At 39.3% G+C, this 17,683-nt stretch overlaps 1 protein-coding gene across 1 annotated transcript in view; it reads right to left on the bottom strand.

The window, feature by feature from the left end:
• LOC139371430 (sterol O-acyltransferase 2) overlaps positions 1–13,309 on the bottom strand; it is a 36,977-nt gene extending 23,668 nt beyond the window's left edge. The window contains exons 1-6 of the mRNA XM_071111841.1: positions 13,205–13,309; positions 4,144–4,340; positions 3,955–4,001; positions 3,533–3,726; positions 3,112–3,165; positions 1,666–1,773 (exon numbers count right to left, since the gene is read on the bottom strand). Coding sequence (XP_070967942.1) covers positions 1,666–1,773; positions 3,112–3,165; positions 3,533–3,726; positions 3,955–4,001; positions 4,144–4,279 — 539 coding nt within the window. The 5' untranslated portion in view covers positions 4,280–4,340; positions 13,205–13,309. The remainder of the gene's footprint in view (positions 1–1,665; positions 1,774–3,111; positions 3,166–3,532; positions 3,727–3,954; positions 4,002–4,143; positions 4,341–13,204) is intronic.
• Positions 13,310–17,683: the final 4,374 nt, after the last annotated feature.

Below are 17,683 nucleotides of genomic sequence, written 5' to 3'. Positions count from 1 at the left end.
CACCATAGTGCTGGGGCATGCTCATCACTATGCTAAGGACCCTGGGACTAAACACCTCCCTCTGCAACTGGATCCTGGACTTCCTGATGGGCCCCCCCCAGGTGGTAAGGGTAGGCAACAACACGTCTGCCACAATGATTTTCAACACTGGGGCCCCTCAGGGTTGCGTGTTTAGTCCCCTCCTATACTCTCTTTTCACCCACGACTGCGTGGCCAAACATAACTCCAACACCTGCACATTGACTCGGTACCGGCTCTCCCTGTATATAGTCTCATTACTAACCTGTACCCCTGCACATTGACTCGGTACCGGTACCCCCTGTATATAGTCTCATTACTAACCTGTACCCCTGCACATTGACTCGGTACCGGTACCCCCTGTATATAGTCTCATTACTAACCTGTACCCCTGCACACTGACTCGGTACCGGCTCTCCCTGTATATAGTCTCATTACTAACCTGTACCCCTGCACATTGACTCGGTACCGGCTCTCCCTGTATATAGTCTCATTACTAACCTGTCCCCTGCACATTGACTCGGTACCCCATGTATATAGTCTCATTACTAACCTGTACCCCTGCACATTGACTCGGTACCGGCTCTCCCTGTATATAGTCTCATTACTAACCTGTACCCCTGCACACTGACTCGGTACCCCCTGTATATAGTCTCATTACTAACCTGTCCCCCTGCACATTGACTCGGTACCGGCTCCTCCTGTATATAGTCTCATTACTAACCTGTACCCTGCACATTGACTCGGTACCGGCTCTCCCTGTATACAGTCTCATTACTAACCTGTACCCCTGCACACTGACTCGGTACCGGCTCTCCCTGTATATAGTCTCATTACTAACCTGTCCCCCTGCACATTGACTCGGTACCGGCTCCCCTTGTATATAGTCTCATTACTAACCTGTACCCCTGCACATTGACTCGGTACCCCCTGTATATAGTCTCATTACTAACCTGTACCCTGCACATTGACTCGGTACCGGCTCTCCCTGTATATAGTCTCATTACTAACCTGTACCCCTGCACACTGACTCGGTACCCCCTGTATATAGTCTCATTACTAACCTGTACCCCTGCACATTGACTTGGTACCCCTGTATATAGTCTCATTACTAACCTGTACCCCTGCACACTGACTCGGTACCCCCTGTATATAGTCTCATTACTAACCTGTCCCCTGCACACTGACTCGGTACCCCCTGTATATAGTCTCGTTATTGTTATTTTATTATGTTACTTTTTATTATTTTTGATTTTAGGTTCTTGGGTAAATATTTTCTTAACTCTTTCTTGAAGTGCATTGTTGGTTAAAGGACTTGTAAGTAAACACTTCACTGTAAGGTCCACACCTGTTGTATTTGGCGCATGTGATAAATAAAGTTAGATTTGATTTGATTTGATATTTGAAACTTACTCCTTAGCCTGATGTGTCCCCGATTGCGTCAACGAATAGCTAGGTTTTTGCGTGACGCGACTGGTAAGAGGCTTCGGGAGTGCGTTCACGTGTGCTAGCAAGGCAGCGGTCCTGTGTTTGAGCCTCGGTGTGAGCCGAATCAGGAGAAAGCGCAACTCGCTAAGCAAGCAGCGTGACGTCATTTCCGTACGCACGCACGCACGCACCCACACACCCACACACCCACACACACACCTGCCCTGGTCGATGTAGTCCACAGCCAGTGTACTGATGATGAAGAGGAAGAGCACTGAGATGAACATGTGGTAGATGGTCCGAATGTGGTTGATCTCAAACAGATCACTGTGGAGGAACACACAGGATTCATCTAACTATCATATACAGTATTACATTATTCTGACAGGATTCATCTCAAACACAGGACACTAGACATGAAATTAATGTTTTGCCCAGTAGAGACAATGTACTGTCCATACGACACAATTGATTGATACAATGTTGTTGCATGATAGCACAATATTGTGCCATGTGGACAGTACATTCTCTCTAGTGGAAAGTGTACAAAACATTAAGTTCATGTCTAGTGTCCTGTGTTTGTTTGTTTGTTTGTTTGTTTGTTTGTTTGAGATGAATCCCATCATATAATGCTGTTGCATCATAGATAAGCTTGCCTGGAGTACACACTCTAGGTAAACTTAAACTAGAGGTACAATAAACTAATTCACAATGACAAGGTCAAGAGGATTCACATGTAAATACATGATGTACCTACATTAAAATATATCTAATGGATCAGGTTCAGTTTAAGGCCACTAATAACAGAAGAAAATGAATAACAGAGCGTATGAAAATGAACTAACTCTAGAATGGAGCGTCTGTTTAAATCAAATGAACTAACTCGTCTGTTTAAATCAAATGAACTAACTCTAGAATGGAGCGTCTGTTTAAATCAAATGAACTAACTCTAGAATGGAGCGTCTTTTAAATAAAATGAACTAACTCTAGAATGGAGCGTCTTTTAAATAAAATGAACTAACTCTAGAATGGAGCGTCTTTTAAATAAAATGAACTAACTCTAGAATGGAGCGTCTGTTTAAATCAAATGAACTAACTCTAGAATGGAGCGTCTTTTAAATAAAATGAACTAACTCTAGAATGGAGCGTCTGTTTAAATAAAATGAACTAACTCTAGAATGGAGCGTCTGTTTAAATGAAATGAACTAACTCTAGAATGGAGCGTCTGTTTAAATGAAATGAACTAACTCTAGAATGGAGCGTCTGTTTAAATCAAATGAACTAACTCTAGAATGGAGCGTCTGTTTAAATAAAATGAACTAACTCTAGAATGGAGCGTCTGTTTAAATCAAATGAACTAACTCTAGAATGGAGCGTCTGTTTAAATGAAATGAACTAACTCTAGAATGGAGCGTCTGTTTAAATCAAATGAACTAACTCTAGAATGGAGCGTCTTTTAAATAAAATGAACTAACTCTAGAATGGAGCGTCTGTTTAAATGAAATGAACTAACTCTAGAATGGAGCGTCTGTTTAAATAAAATGAACTAACTCTAGAATGGAGCGTCTGTTTAAATCAAATGAACTAACTCTAGAATGGAGCGTCTGTTTAAATCAAATGAACTAACTCTAGAATGGAGCGTCTGTTTAAATCAAATGAACTAACTCTAGAATGGAGCGTCTGTCCATAAATACTTTTCCATCCTTTTCCGTGTGGGTTCTGAAATGAATAAAGAAGATGAAATCAACATGAGAAGATCAACCGCTACAGTCACTTTCATACAAACATCTACAGGGACCTTCATGGACATAGCAGGGAGTTGACCAGGAGAAACTGGGCCCAACCTCACACATAGATCCTAAACTGTGTGTTGTCATCCAAACAGTATGGTATAGTACAGTATAGTACATTATAGTACAGTATAGTACATTATAGTACATTATAGTACATTATAGTACAGTATAGTACATTATAGTACAGTATAGTACATTATAGTACAGTATAGTACATTATAGTACAGTATAGTACAGTGTAATGTAGTCTAGTGTAGTACAGTACAGTACAGCATTATCAAAACTGTCCTAACCTGTGTGAGTTTTCGTTGTTGTTAGTGGTGGTGACTGTCCCGTCTCTGGTGACATGGTTGTTGTTGACATGGTTGACGTGGTTGTTGCCATGGTGCTCATTCTGCGTAAATGTCTGGACAGATTCAGTCAGGGCCTTGTCTAGCAGGTCGCTAAGATGCCCCTGAATCTGGTCCAGCACCTTACTCTTTACTCGCTGCACAGGACACACACACACACACACACACACACACACACACACACACACACACACACACACACACACACACACACACACACACACACACACACACACACACACACACACACACACACACACACACAGCATAGGTTGAAAGATTGGTAGGTTGGCACATATAAACAGAGTCCTTTACTTTGCTTGATAAGTGGCATCTAAGTACAATAGAGACATCAGTGTACCGACCTCCACATGCCTCTTCCACTGTATCAGATCCTCAGCGTGCTTCTCCACTGCACACAGAAATAAACAGTTGTGGTAGCTAGCCTACTGTAATATCTATTACATACAGGATGTGACCAATCTGTGATGATGACGATGATGATGATGATATGGAGGATAGTGTGTTGCCTCTGTTGTTGACTAACTGCTCACCATGGTTAGTGACCTCTCCACTGGAGATAGAGCTATCGGTCTCTACAGCGTTGGGGTTGTTAATGTTTCGGTGCACCAATCTGGTGGCTGTCTCTGTGGCCGTGGTGTCTCCAAGTCTGTTGCTGTCTGTTGCCATGGCACCTCCGGGTCAAGACGCAGGGAAGGGTTCTGTATAGGTATTGCCCTGCTGGAGGAACCTGAAGGAGAAACCGATTAGAATCGAACACTTGTCTGGATGAAGACCTGCACCTGTTACAGACCCAACCCATTGACTATAAAATCCTATAGCTTTTGAAGTGTATTACACAAATATAGACACACTTGTATTTGTAGCCCCCGAATCTTGTGAAAATAAAAAGTGAAAAACCCTTATCTAAAGCATAAATAACCAGAAAGAGAAGATGGCTGTCTTATAAAGATATAGGGAAACGTCCTTTGGGATCCTATATCTAGCAGTTCTGTACTGTAGTAATCAACATTTTAAAATGAATAGATTTTGTAGACAGTTTAATTATTTCGACCTCCCCCACTGTTCGTTGTAAGGGGAAGTGTCAACTCTAATATAGCCTTTTACCTATAAAGGTATCTTAGCAACTGGATTAATTTAGCTGTTGTAATGCTTCTTCTACACATTTTTCCATTGAGCTGCAATTTTTTTTGGGGGGGGGGGTGGGGGGGGCCTTATTTGGCATGTAGAGGAGAGACAATTTTGTAGTTTTAAAGCTAATGTGCTCTGAACGGCAATTTATTTTTTCTTTTGCAAATTTTTTTATCGGTCTAGCTTTTATTTGATTGTTATTTCTCAAAGATGGTATTATTAAACATATACAGTATATATATAGTTCAATACTATTAAAACATATACAGTATATATATATATATATATATATATATATATATATATAGTTCAATACTGTTAAAACATATACAGTATATATATATATATATATATATATATATATATATATATATATAGTTCAATACTATTAAAACATATACAGTATATATATATACATTATATATGTATATATATATATATATATATATATATATATATATATATATATATATATATATAGTTCAATATTATTAAAACATATACAGTATATATATATAGTTCAATATTATTAAAACATATACAGTATATATATATATATATATATATATATATATATATATATATATATATATATATATATATATATATATATAGTTCAATACTATTAAAACATATACAGTATATATATACATATATATGTAGTTCAATACTATTAAAACATATACAGTATATATATATATATGTATATATATGTATATGTGTATATATATATATATATATATATATATATATATATACATATATATATATATATACATATATATACATATATATATATATATATATATATATATATGTATATATATATATTCTGTATGCTTTCTATCTGGTGTTGATCGTAAGTTAACACTGAAGCTGTCCTTCCATCACAAAAACAACCTTTAGACGGCCCTGTAATTAGCCCCAATGAATTTCCTCCATGTTAAAACCTGTTGAGTGTAGGGGGCAGTATTTTGATGTTTGGATGAAAAACGTACCCAAATGAAATGGCCTATTTCTCAGGCCCAAAATCTAGAATATGCATATAATTGTCAGACTAGGATAGACAACACTCTAAAGTTTCCAAAACTGTCAAAATATTGTCTGTGAGTATAACAGAACTGATATTGCAGGCGAAAACCTGAAGAAAATCCAACAAGGAAGTGCCTAAGAGAAACAAATGTTCCTGTTCCATTGCATGCCTTCCCTCCATTTAAAGGGATATCAACCAGATTATTTTCTCTATGGCTTCCACATGGTGTCAACAGTAGTTTAGACATAGTTTCAGGCTTTTATTCTGAAAAATTTGCGAGAAAGACACATTGCGTCAGTGGATGGCTGGGTGCCAGCAGAGTTTTGCATGCGCAACAGCATTTTCTCTCTCTCCCATTGAAAAAGCTACGGTCCGGTTGAAATATTATAGATTATTTATTGTAAAAACAACCTGAGGATTGATTATAAAAAACGTTTGACATGTTTCCAAAGTACTTTATGGATGCGCTTTGGAATTTTCAACTGCCCCGTCGTGACCGCTCGAGCCTGTGGATTTCTGAACAAAACACGCCAACCAAATGGAGGTATTTTGTATATAAAAATAATCTTTATGGAACAAAAGGAACATTTATTGTGTAACTGGGAGTCTCGTGAGTGCAAACATCCGAAGATCATCAAAGGTAAGCGATTCATTTTATTGTTTTTCTGGCTTTCGGGACCAATCTACTTTGCTGCTAGCTGTTTGTAATGTTTTGTCTGCTGAGAGAGATGTCCTAACATAAACGCTTGGTTTGCTTTAGCTGTAAAGCTTTTTTGAAATCTGACACGCCAGGTGGATTAACAACAAGCTAAGCTGTTGCACTTGGGATTTGTGATTTCATTGTGATTTCATGAAAATTAAATATTTTTAGTAATTTAATTTGAATTTGGCGCTCTGCAATTCAGCGGATGTTGACGAAAATGATCCCGCTACCGGGATGGGTGCGCCAAGAGGAGGGAAAAAAGACATGTTGGCAATGAAGCCATTTATCTACTTCCCCAGAGTCAGATGAACAGCAACAGCTAACGCTATTATTAAGTATTGGCTCCTGAAACTACTGTCATGATTGTCCTGATCAGGTCAGATTACAGGAGACAAAACCCTACAGATTATCTCTCAACCCCAACAGAGGAGTTTTATGACCCCTCACGCCCCTGGTAAATCTCAGGCCGCAGATAAATTCCTTTGTCCTGTTACTATGGAGAACCAGCCTCAGAACATTAAACATGAAATAAAGAGACTTTGGAACAATGGTTTCCGTCAGCCACAATGGTGGTCATGACGATAGATGGAATATGAAAATGTATGTCATTTTTGTTTTGTTATTCAAAGTTAATAGATGATGTTATTACGAAAACATTGTAATGTGAAGAGTTTTCCTAGTATATGTTTGATGTTTATACATTGTACGTTGTATGGGAAATATCCAAATCAAAGAGAATGTTTTGGGGAAGATGAAATGTTAAGTTAGTTGTCTAAAATTGGATTTGAATAAAATCTAGACCTTGCCTCATTATTAACTTGGTACGCCCAGAGAATTGCCCTAAAGGCGGTTACGCCCACTTCTGACCCAAGGGTATAAAACCTGTGAGTATAGAATTTACAGGAGGACTACGTGACCCCAGCTGCAGCAGGGTCTGAAAAGTCAACGAACACAGAACGCAACGCAAGTTTGAGTACAAAGAAATCCTTTTCTACCCAAGCTACGGATGAGTAGCTGTCTCTAAGCGGGTGAATTCAAGTCGAACCACCTAGCCTCCATCTCCCATCGAATCGTGGTATCTAAAGGGTTTCATTCCTATGCTGTGAGCTCTGAGCTACAGAGCTGTCTGTCCTCAGAAGACCCCTTCCAGAGCAAAGGGTGAGGGAACAGACTCCTAAGCCAAAAGGACACTGACATCGGGAGGACGATCAGAGAGGTGCGCCGGAGTAGCGCGTCGTCGAACAGCTGAAGGCCTACGCAGAGAATCCTCAGAGATCATCCCCACGTAATTACATCATTATATTCTGACCCATAAGAGCGGCAGTTTGGGGCAAGGCTAGGGTTAGAATAAGCATAGCTGACAAATTCACCCAAATGTATATTTCTCTCGTGTACTTTCTGTTTTTCTCTCTCTTTTGAAATCTTCATTGTGGGTAACACGCGCCATAGTGTGTTGGCCCGTTCTAATCAAAAGCCTATAATGTGTTTTGTCTATGTGTATCTTTTATCATCATTTTAGCTTTTTAGTAAATAAACATTCAACTAAGATTGGTGTGGTACGAACTCATTGGTGAGACCCGGCTCCGTGCAGATTCACGGGCTATACGACATTCAGAACGAGACTGTAGAGGTAACTGGTTAATTAGCGGCTGTTGTAAAATCGATATTCTGATATTCTTTAAGTTCGTTTGGGAAATAGAAACTCAATAAAAACTAGTTTTCCCATGGTGCCCCAGGTTAATGAGTTAACAGGTTAATGAGTTAACAGGTTAATGAGTTAACAGGTTAATGAGTTAACAGGTTAATGAGTTAATAGGTTAATGAGTTAATAGGTTAATGAGTTAACAGGTTAATGAGTTAACAGGTTAATGAGTTAATAGGTTAATGAGTTAATAGGTTAATGAGTTAACAGGTTAATGAGTTAACAGGTTAATGAGTTAATAGGTTAATGAGTTAATAGGTTAATGAGTTAACAGGTTAATGAGTTAACAGGTTAATGAGTTAACAGGTTAATGAGTTAATAGGCTAATGAGTTAACAGGTTAATGAGTTAACAGGTTAATGAGTTAACAGGTTAATGAGTTAATAATTGGTTAACAGGTTAATGAGTTAATAGGCTAATGAGTTAATAGGCTAATGAGTTAATAGGTTAATGAGTTAACAGGTTAATGAGTTAATAGGTTAATGAGTTAACAGGTTAATGAGTTAATAGGTTAATGAGTTAATAGGTTAATGAGTTAACAGGTTAATGAGTTAACAGGTTAATGAGTTAATAATTGGTTAACAGGTTAATGAGTTAATAGGCTAATGAGTTAATAGGCTAATGAGTTAATAGGTTAATGAGTTAACAGGTTAATGAGTTAATAGGTTAATGAGTTAACAGGTTAATGAGTTAATAGGTTAATGAGTTAATAGGTTAATGAGTTAACAGGTTAATGAGTTAATAGGTTAATGAGTTAATAGGTTAATGAGTTAATAGGTTAATGAGTTAACAGGTTAATGAGTTAACAGGTTAATGAGTTAATAGGTTAATGAGTTAATAGGTTCATGAGTTAACAGGTTAATGAGTTAACAGGTTAATGAGTTAATAGGTTAATGAGTTAATAGGTTAATGAGTTAACAGGTTAATGAGTTAATAGGTTAATGAGTTAACAGGTTAATGAGTTAATAGGTTAATGAGTTAACAGGTTAATGAGTTAATAATTGGTTAACAGGTTAATTAGTTAATAATTGGTTAACATGTTAATGAGTTAATAATTGTTTAACAGGTTAATGAGTTAATAATGAGTTAACAGGTTAATGAGTTAATAATTGCTTGATTCAGTTAATCACGCAATTAGAAACTTTAACCATTCGATGAACAACAGTCGTCCCATTAACTAATACCACGTCACGACACTGCCTCTAACTTCCTTCATACTGGACGCAGAGACATAAAAGTGCATCCACAATGGTATTCTGTTGTAGCTAGTGATATTCATAAAATAATATATTTTTCACATCAAAAAATCCCAAACTAATATTTTTCCACAAAAAACTAAATTAAAAATACCCCCCCCCCCCAAAAAAAAAACATTTGCAGACCCCCTGCAGTAACTCTGCGGACCCATAGGGAGATGGTAGAGGACAGATTCAGAGTTTTTTTTTTCAGAGGGATCGTGCTCCTCATCCCTTTCCATTGACTCCCTGTACTGTCTGTACTATCTTTATGGGGGACTGGACTTAGTTGAGCTCTGTCTTAAGATATGATGATCAGCCTCTGCAGGACAGTAGGGGAGAAAGATAAAGAGGGTCTGCCATGGCCAATAGTAACCTCAGTTTCACTCTCTGTGTTAGAGCCGATTTGGACATATTTGTATAAAAGACTGAACATATGGAGCTCCATGTATATTTGTGTAAATATATTAAATATTTATGTAAATGATGAAATATTAGGGACCTACCTTTATGATGTATCTGATTGAGATATATTCATTTGTTGTTAGTGTAACTCAGTTTTTGCCCCCCCCCCCCCCCTCTTGCCTATTCATTGTATTGTGGTTAGTGTGTTAGGATAAAGGCAGGAAGTTGGGCCTTCGGGAGAAGGAGTCTTTGCTAGATGCGGGAGCGGTATAGTTTTTTGACCATACAGACATACAGACAGGTCATAATATGTATCTTCCATATCAAGTATTCTATGCTTTAAGTTGATTGGAGAATCATTTATTTGTTAGATATAAGAAGAATAAACATTTTTGTTGCGCCATATCCCTGGATGTCATTGAATGTTTGGCGGTTTGGAAACCTTGAGTGTGGACTGTATGCGTACCAAACAACCCCGCTTCAGGCTTGGGCAGTGGCTGTGGTAAAGAGGAAAGGAAGCCACTACACTCTATCTCTCTGTTTCTGTCACTATCGGGGGAAAGATATGTTGTCCTGACCAACAGTAACCTCATCGTTCCTTATCCTTCCATTTCTGTTGACCCATTAACTCCCTGTACGGTATGTTCTTGGAAGGGTTTGATTTGTAAATAGCACATGAGCTCTGTCTAAAGATACGCTGACGACAGGATTGGAAGAGAGAGATGGTGAACAACCTGTCCATTGTCACCCCAACGGCCCACGGGACAAAAACAAGCCACATTACCCTGACAAGTAGTAGCACACGTTTGTTTATCTGTAGTGTTTGATCAGTGTCAGAGTTTACTAGAGGTTATCATCTCTTGTGTGTTTCCTGTTTTCATTCTCTCATTCCCTCTCTCTCTCCCTCCCTCCCTCCCTCCCTCCCTCCCTCCCTCCCTCCCTCCCTCCCTCCCTCCCTCCCTCATTCCCAATGTCTCTCTCTCTCATTTACGCAATGATTATTTTCATGTGAGTAGAGGCTGTTCTTTCATTTTGAACTAATGACAGAATTTGCTGGTACTGTATCATTGTAAAGGTCGAAGACGTTAGAGTCCAAGGGTTCTATTCAGTCTGTATCGCTGAAGTGTTACACATTCCGCGATAAAAACGTGAAGGTAATTTACAGTTGTGCCAACATAAGCAGCGTTTACCGTGAAGGTAGGCTCCGCTAAAGCGGGAACATTGCCTTTTAAATGTCAATCTCGCTGTAAAACTGAACTTCTGCTATGCAGATTGAATATAGTGTGAAGTAGAAGACAGCAATGGAACATGCTTATGGTCATGTGGAAATTAAATGAAGAGGAGTGTTTAACTCTCTGAATATTCTGTGCTTGTTGAGTCAATGCTCAGTTGAGTTGAGTCAAGTCCATGCCCAGTTGAGTTGAGTCAAGTCAATGCCCAGTTGAGTTGAGTCAAGTCAATGCCCAGTTGAGTTGAGTCAAGTCAATGCCCAGTTGAGTTGAGTCAAGTCAATGCCCAGTTGAGTTGAGTCAAGTCAATGCCCAGTTGAGTCGAGTCGAGTCAATGCCCAGTTGAGTCAAGTCAATGCCCTTCTCTGGTTGAACTCAAACTACCATCAGATTGTAGCAAATCGTACCGCTAAAACCTTGGCCATCTCCGTCCCTCACCATAGAGTACTGAATCTTGGCCATCTCTGTGCCTCACCATAGAGTACTGAATCTTGGCCATCTCCGTCCCTCACCATAGAGTACTGAATCTTGGCCATCTACGTCCCTCACCATAGAGTACTGAATCTTGGCCATCTCCGTCCCTCACCATAAAGTACTGAAGTTTTGGCCATCTCCGTCCCTCACCATAGAGTACTGAAGCCATCTCCGTCCCTCACCATAGAGTACTGAATCTTGGCCATCTCCGTCATAGAGTACTGAAGGCCAACGTCCTGTTATAGCTTTATGTTATTAGATTATCTACCAGAGCTGGAAATGAATAAATGACTCAGCAATTGACATTACCAAGCACCCTGTACCTGCTTCCCTGTTTCTCAGTGGTCCTTTCACATACATAGAAGATATAGAATGAGATCTGTGATCTCTAAATTCATCTCTGATCTCTAAGGTCATCTCTGATCTCTGTGATCTCTAAATTCATCTCTGATCTCTGTGATCTCTAAGGCCATATAAAATCTCTGTGATTTCTAAGGTCATCTCTGATCTCTGTGACCTCTAAGGTAATCTCTGATCTCTGTGATCTCTAAGGTCATCTCCGATCTCGGTGATCTCTAAGGTCATTTCCGATCTCTGTGATGTCTAAGGTCATCTCTGATCTCTGTGATCTCTAAGGTCATTTCTGATCTCTGTGATCTCTAAGGCCATATCTAATCTCTGTGATTTCTAAGGTCATCTCTGATATATCTGATCTCGAAGGTCATCTCTGATCTCTAAGGTCATCTCTGATCTCTCTGATCTCTAAGGTCATCTCTGATCTATGTGATCTCTAAGGTCATCTCTGATCTCTAAAGTCATCTCTGATCTCTAAGGTCATCTCTGATCTATGTGATCTCTAAGGCCATCTCTGATCTCTAAGGTCATCTCTGATCTATGTGATCTCTAAGGTAATCTCTGATCTCTAAGGTCATCTCTGATCTATGTGATCTCTAAGGTCATCTCTGATCTCTAAGGTCATCTCTGATCTCAAAGGTCATCTTTGATCTCTAAAGGTCATCTCTGATCTCTAAAGGTCATCATTTGATCTCTAAAGTCATCTCTATGTGATCTCTAAAGTCATCTCTGATCTCTAAGGTCATCTCTGATCTCTAAAGTCATCTCTGATCTCTAGGTCACAGGTAATCTCATCTCTGATCTCTAAGGTCATCTCTGATCTCTAAAGTCATCTCTGATCTCTAAAGTCATCTCTGATCTCTAAAGTATGTGATTCTCTAAAGTAATCTCATCTCTGTAATATCTAAGGTCATCTCTGATCTCTAAAGTCATCTCTGATCTCTAAGGTAATCTCTGACTAAGGTCATTCTGATCTCTAAAGTAATCTCTGATCTCTAAAGTCATCTCTGATCTCTAAAGTAAGTCATCTCTGATCTCTAAAGTAATCTCTGATCTCTAAAGTAATCTCTGATCTCTAAAGTAATCTCTGATCTCTAAAGTCATCTCTGATCTCTAAAGTCATCTCTGATCTCTAAAGTCATCTCTGATCTCTAAAGTCATCTCTGATCGAGCTAAAACCCAGTCGGGGTTTTCCACCAAAGCCATCTATAAATATACTTTAAATAATAATATACACTGGGGTCACAGCCAAATAAACATAGCTCTAGATACTGTAAAGAACATACATTATATTGGGATCAGTTTGTAATCACATTGTAGGTTACTCACAGTGTTCTGGTCTCAGGCTCAGGTCTCCCCTCACACAGACGGGCTCCAGGGAGTGATCCTCAGGGAGAAGCAGTGTCGCTGAGTGTCTCACTGGTGTGTGTGAGTGTGTGTGAACTGTGTCCCTCTCTTACATCAGCTGAAAGATTGATCTTTGCCCGGCTTGGCTGAGGTCCTACCATTCTCCTGTAGTCACCTGGCTGGCTGGCTGGCTGACTAGTATATCTAGACCAGAGATGTATAAGGGTCCATAGTGAGTCCTTCTGTCCATTGGTGTGTGTGTGTGTGTGTGTGTGTGTGTGTGTGTGTGTGTGTGTGTGTGTGTGTGTGTATGTGCGTGTGTATGTGTGTGTGTGTGTGTGTGTGTGAGTGAGTGTATGTGTGTGTGTGTGTGTGTGTGTGTATGTGTGTATATGTGTGTGTGTGTGTGTGTATGTATATGTGTGTGTATGTGTGTGTATATGTGTGTGTGTGTATATGTGTGTATATGTGTGTGTGTGTATGTGTGTGTATATGTGTGTATATGTGTGTGTGTGTGTGTATGTGTATGTGTGTGTGTGTGTGTGTGTGTGTGTGTGTGTGTGTGTGTGTGTGTGTGTGTGTGTGTGTGTGTGTGTGTGTGTGTGTGTATGTGTGTGTATGTGTGTGTGTGTGTTCGCAGGAAGATGACTGGACATGTTTTTACAGTACTAAGGAATTATCATCCCATGTATTTTCCCCTCTATCTGTTTCTGCTGTCGTGTCTTTGACCCCGTTGTTATGGCTCCTTTAATGATCCATTAATGACCTTTTTTTAATCTTTATTTTCTCCTAGCTCTAGATTCCATGGAGAACTATTCTACTATTATCTATTCTGATCAGTGTTCTATTCTTATATATTGGCAATGAAATGGTTGATGAGCCGTTACATTGTAACTTTAATTAACATGAGCCGTTACATTGTAACTTTAATTAACATGAGCCGTTACATTGTAACTTTAATTAACATGAGCCGTTACATTGTAACTTTAATTAACATGAGCCGTTACATTGTAACTTTAATTAACATGAGTCGTTACATTGTAACTTTAATTAACATGAGCCGTTACATTGTAACTTTAATTAACATGAGCCGTTACATTGTAACTTTAATTAACATGAGCCGTTACATTGTAACTTTAATTAACACAAATCTGTTTCTTCTTCTCTACGTGATGGTATATCCTACAGCTTAAAAAAAAAAAACACAACGCTATTTGTAGTAATAAAACACAGAGGCCTGACTGTCGTGATACGCATCATCTTTATTGTGAGACTGTCATTATAATAACATGTTTGTTGTTTCTCAGCAGCTACAGGCATGTACTGCATGCACTATCCAGCACACTACAAACAAACAAAGGCTCGTATATTGATACAATGTTGTCTTTTTTCTTTAGTTTATTACGACTGTACACTGTATCTTAGAATAATACCGCAATGTACTACAGTCCCCATAATGCATCAAGGATAGGACTAGAACATCTTCGGATTGGTTACAAATCAGACAACAGACAGACAGAGACAGACTAACACAACATCATCATCCTCAACATCATCTTCGTCATCATCATCGTCATCATCCTCAACATCATCAACATCATCAACATCATCATCATCATCATCCCACAGACCTATAGTGCAGAGATCCCAGCCACCGTCTATGTGTAGTCATGGATACCAAAGGAAGCTTCCCCAAATATTTGACCAATAGAAACATTTAAATGTATCTTTCGTCTCTCTCTGTGTTTTCATCATTTTTCGTCAATTGGCTAGTGGCTGAATCTCTGAGCGAGTGGAACAGCGCCCCTCTGTGTAGTCCATGTATCTGACGCTGTCTGGAAATAAACGGTATGAAGTGTGGCGGCCATAGCATTTGACTGATTGATGCCAGCAAGCATAATGGCCTTCCTTGATAAATAAAAATACATTAAATAATTAGCCTATCAGCATTAAGCTGAGCTCAACTGTGGGATGTCCTGATGCAGCAACCCCCCCCCCCCCCCCCCCCCCGTAGCTAGCTTGCTAAATCATCCCTTTCCTAGGCCATGGATGGAGATGGGGATTTGGACTTGTGGTTTTGACTTAATTCTCTCTACAGGCCAATGATTATGATGGCGTGAATTAATATATTGTACCACTGGCCTTAATGTAGCCTAGAAGGCTCACATTAACTAACTAGTTAACTAGCTAACTAAGCTGGCTCATTGTTGCCCATGCGAGGAAGTTAGGCTACCTAGCTAGAATGCTTGCTAGCCTATGAAAACAACAACGTAAAGAGTACTGTATGACAGAGCCATTGACTGTTTTGCCAACATGTAAGAGAGGAGGATGGCATTGGAGTTCAACTAAGCATATATAGCCTTGTTGATTTGATGTGAATGTTTAATTTGAAATGGTGCTGTAACAGCGGTGTCAATACTCTCGTCGTCTTTGTGCTGACTTGCGGTAACTCAGTGGTTCTAAATCAGTAGTTGTTTAGTAAAACTATCGAAAACATTAACTTGTTGGACCATGTTCCAGGTCATGTAACTGTTTGTTACATGCAATATTTGCTTTGTGGACTTCACAGGACAGATGTTGCTGTCCAGTTTTTGTGATGAAACAAACATACAATACCAGTCAAAAGTTTGGACACAGCTACTTATTCAAAGTTTTTTTTTTAAATTTATTTTTTATAAACTTTTCTACATTGTAGAATAATAGTGAAGACATCAACACTATTAAATAACACATATGGAATCATGTAGTAACCAGAAAAGCGTTAAACAAATCAAAATATATGTTATATTTGAGATTCTTCAAAGTAGCCACCCTTTGCCTTGATATCAGCTTTGCACACTCGTGGCATTCTCTCAACCAGTTTCATGAGGTAGTCACTTGGAATGCATTTCAATTAACAGGTGTGCCTTGTTAAAAGTTAAATAGTGGAATTTATTTCCATCTTAATGCCTTTGAGCCAATCAGATGTGTTGTTAGAAGGTAGGGGGTGTATACAGAAGATAGCCCTATTTGGTAAAATACCGAGTCCATATTAACAGCTCAAATAAGCAAAGAGAAATGACAGTCCGTCATTGCTTTAAGACATGAAGTCAATGCGGAGGAACATTTCAAGAACTTTAAAAGTTTCTTCAAGTGCAGACACAAAAAACATCAAGCGCTATGATGAAACTGGCTCTCATGAGGACCGCCACAGGAATGGAACACCCAGAGTTACCTTTGCTGCAGAGGATAAGTTCATTAGAGTTTCCAGCCTCAGCAATTTGCTTCACAAATCTCAACATCAACTGTTCTGAGGAAACTGAGTGAATCAGGCCTTCATGATCGAATTGCTGCAAAGAAACCACTACTAAAGGACACCAATAATAAGAAGAGACTTGCTTGGGCCAAGAAACATGAGCAATAGACCGGTGGAAATCTGTCCTTTGGTCTGATGAGTCCAATTTTTTTTTATTTTCCCCCAACCGCCGTGTCTTTGTTAGATGCGGTGTGGGTGAACGGATGATCTCTGCATGTTTATTTCCCACCGTGAAGCATGGAGGAGGAGGTGGTGTGGGTGAACGGATGATCTCTGCATGTTTATTTCCCACCGTGAAGCATGGAGGAGGAGGTGGTGTGGGTGAACGGATGATCTCTGCATGTTTATTTCCCACCGTGAAGCATGGAGGAGGAGGTGGTGTGCGTGAACGGATGATCTCTGCATGTTTATTTCCCACCGTGAAGCATGGAGGAGGAGGTGGTGTGGGTGAACGGATGATCTCGGCATGTTTATTTCCCACTGTGAAGCATGGAGGAGGAGGTGTTATGATGTGGGGGTGATTTGCTGGTGACACTGTCAGTGATTTATTTAGAATTCAAGGCGCACTTAACTAGCATGGCTACCACAGCATTCTGCAGCGATACGCCATCCCATCTGGTCTGTGCTTAATGGGACTATCATTTGTTTTTCAACAGGACAATGACCCAACACACCTCCAGGCTGTGTAAGGGCTATTTGACCAAGAAGGAGAGTGATGGAGTGCTGCATCAGATGACCTGGCCTCCACAATCAACCGACCTCAACCCAATTGAGATGGTTTGGGATGAGTTGGACCGCAGAGTGAAGGAAAAGCAGACAACAAATGCTCAGCATATGTGGGAACTCCTTTAAGACTTTTGGAAAAGCATTCCAGGTGAAGTTGATTGAGAGAATGCCAAGAGTGTTTAAAGCTGCCATCAAGGCAAAAGGTGGCTACTTTGAAGAATCTCAAATATAAACTATATTTTGATTTGTTTAACACTTTTTGGTTACTACATTATTTCACATGCGTTATTTCATAGTTTTGATGTAGTCACTATTATTCTACAATGTAGAAAATAGTCAAACAAATAAAGAAAAACCCTTGAATGAGAAGGTGTGTCCAAACTTTTGACTGGTACTGCATGTTCAGACCAATTTATTCGGCCACTGTGAGACAGTTATCT

This window comes from Oncorhynchus clarkii, chromosome 17, assembly GCF_045791955.1.
Source record: "Oncorhynchus clarkii lewisi isolate Uvic-CL-2024 chromosome 17, UVic_Ocla_1.0, whole genome shotgun sequence".
NCBI lineage: Eukaryota > Metazoa > Chordata > Actinopteri > Salmoniformes > Salmonidae > Oncorhynchus > Oncorhynchus clarkii.
The sequence above is the reverse complement of the archived record's forward strand: the minus strand, read 5'-3'. Positions and strand labels throughout refer to the sequence as shown.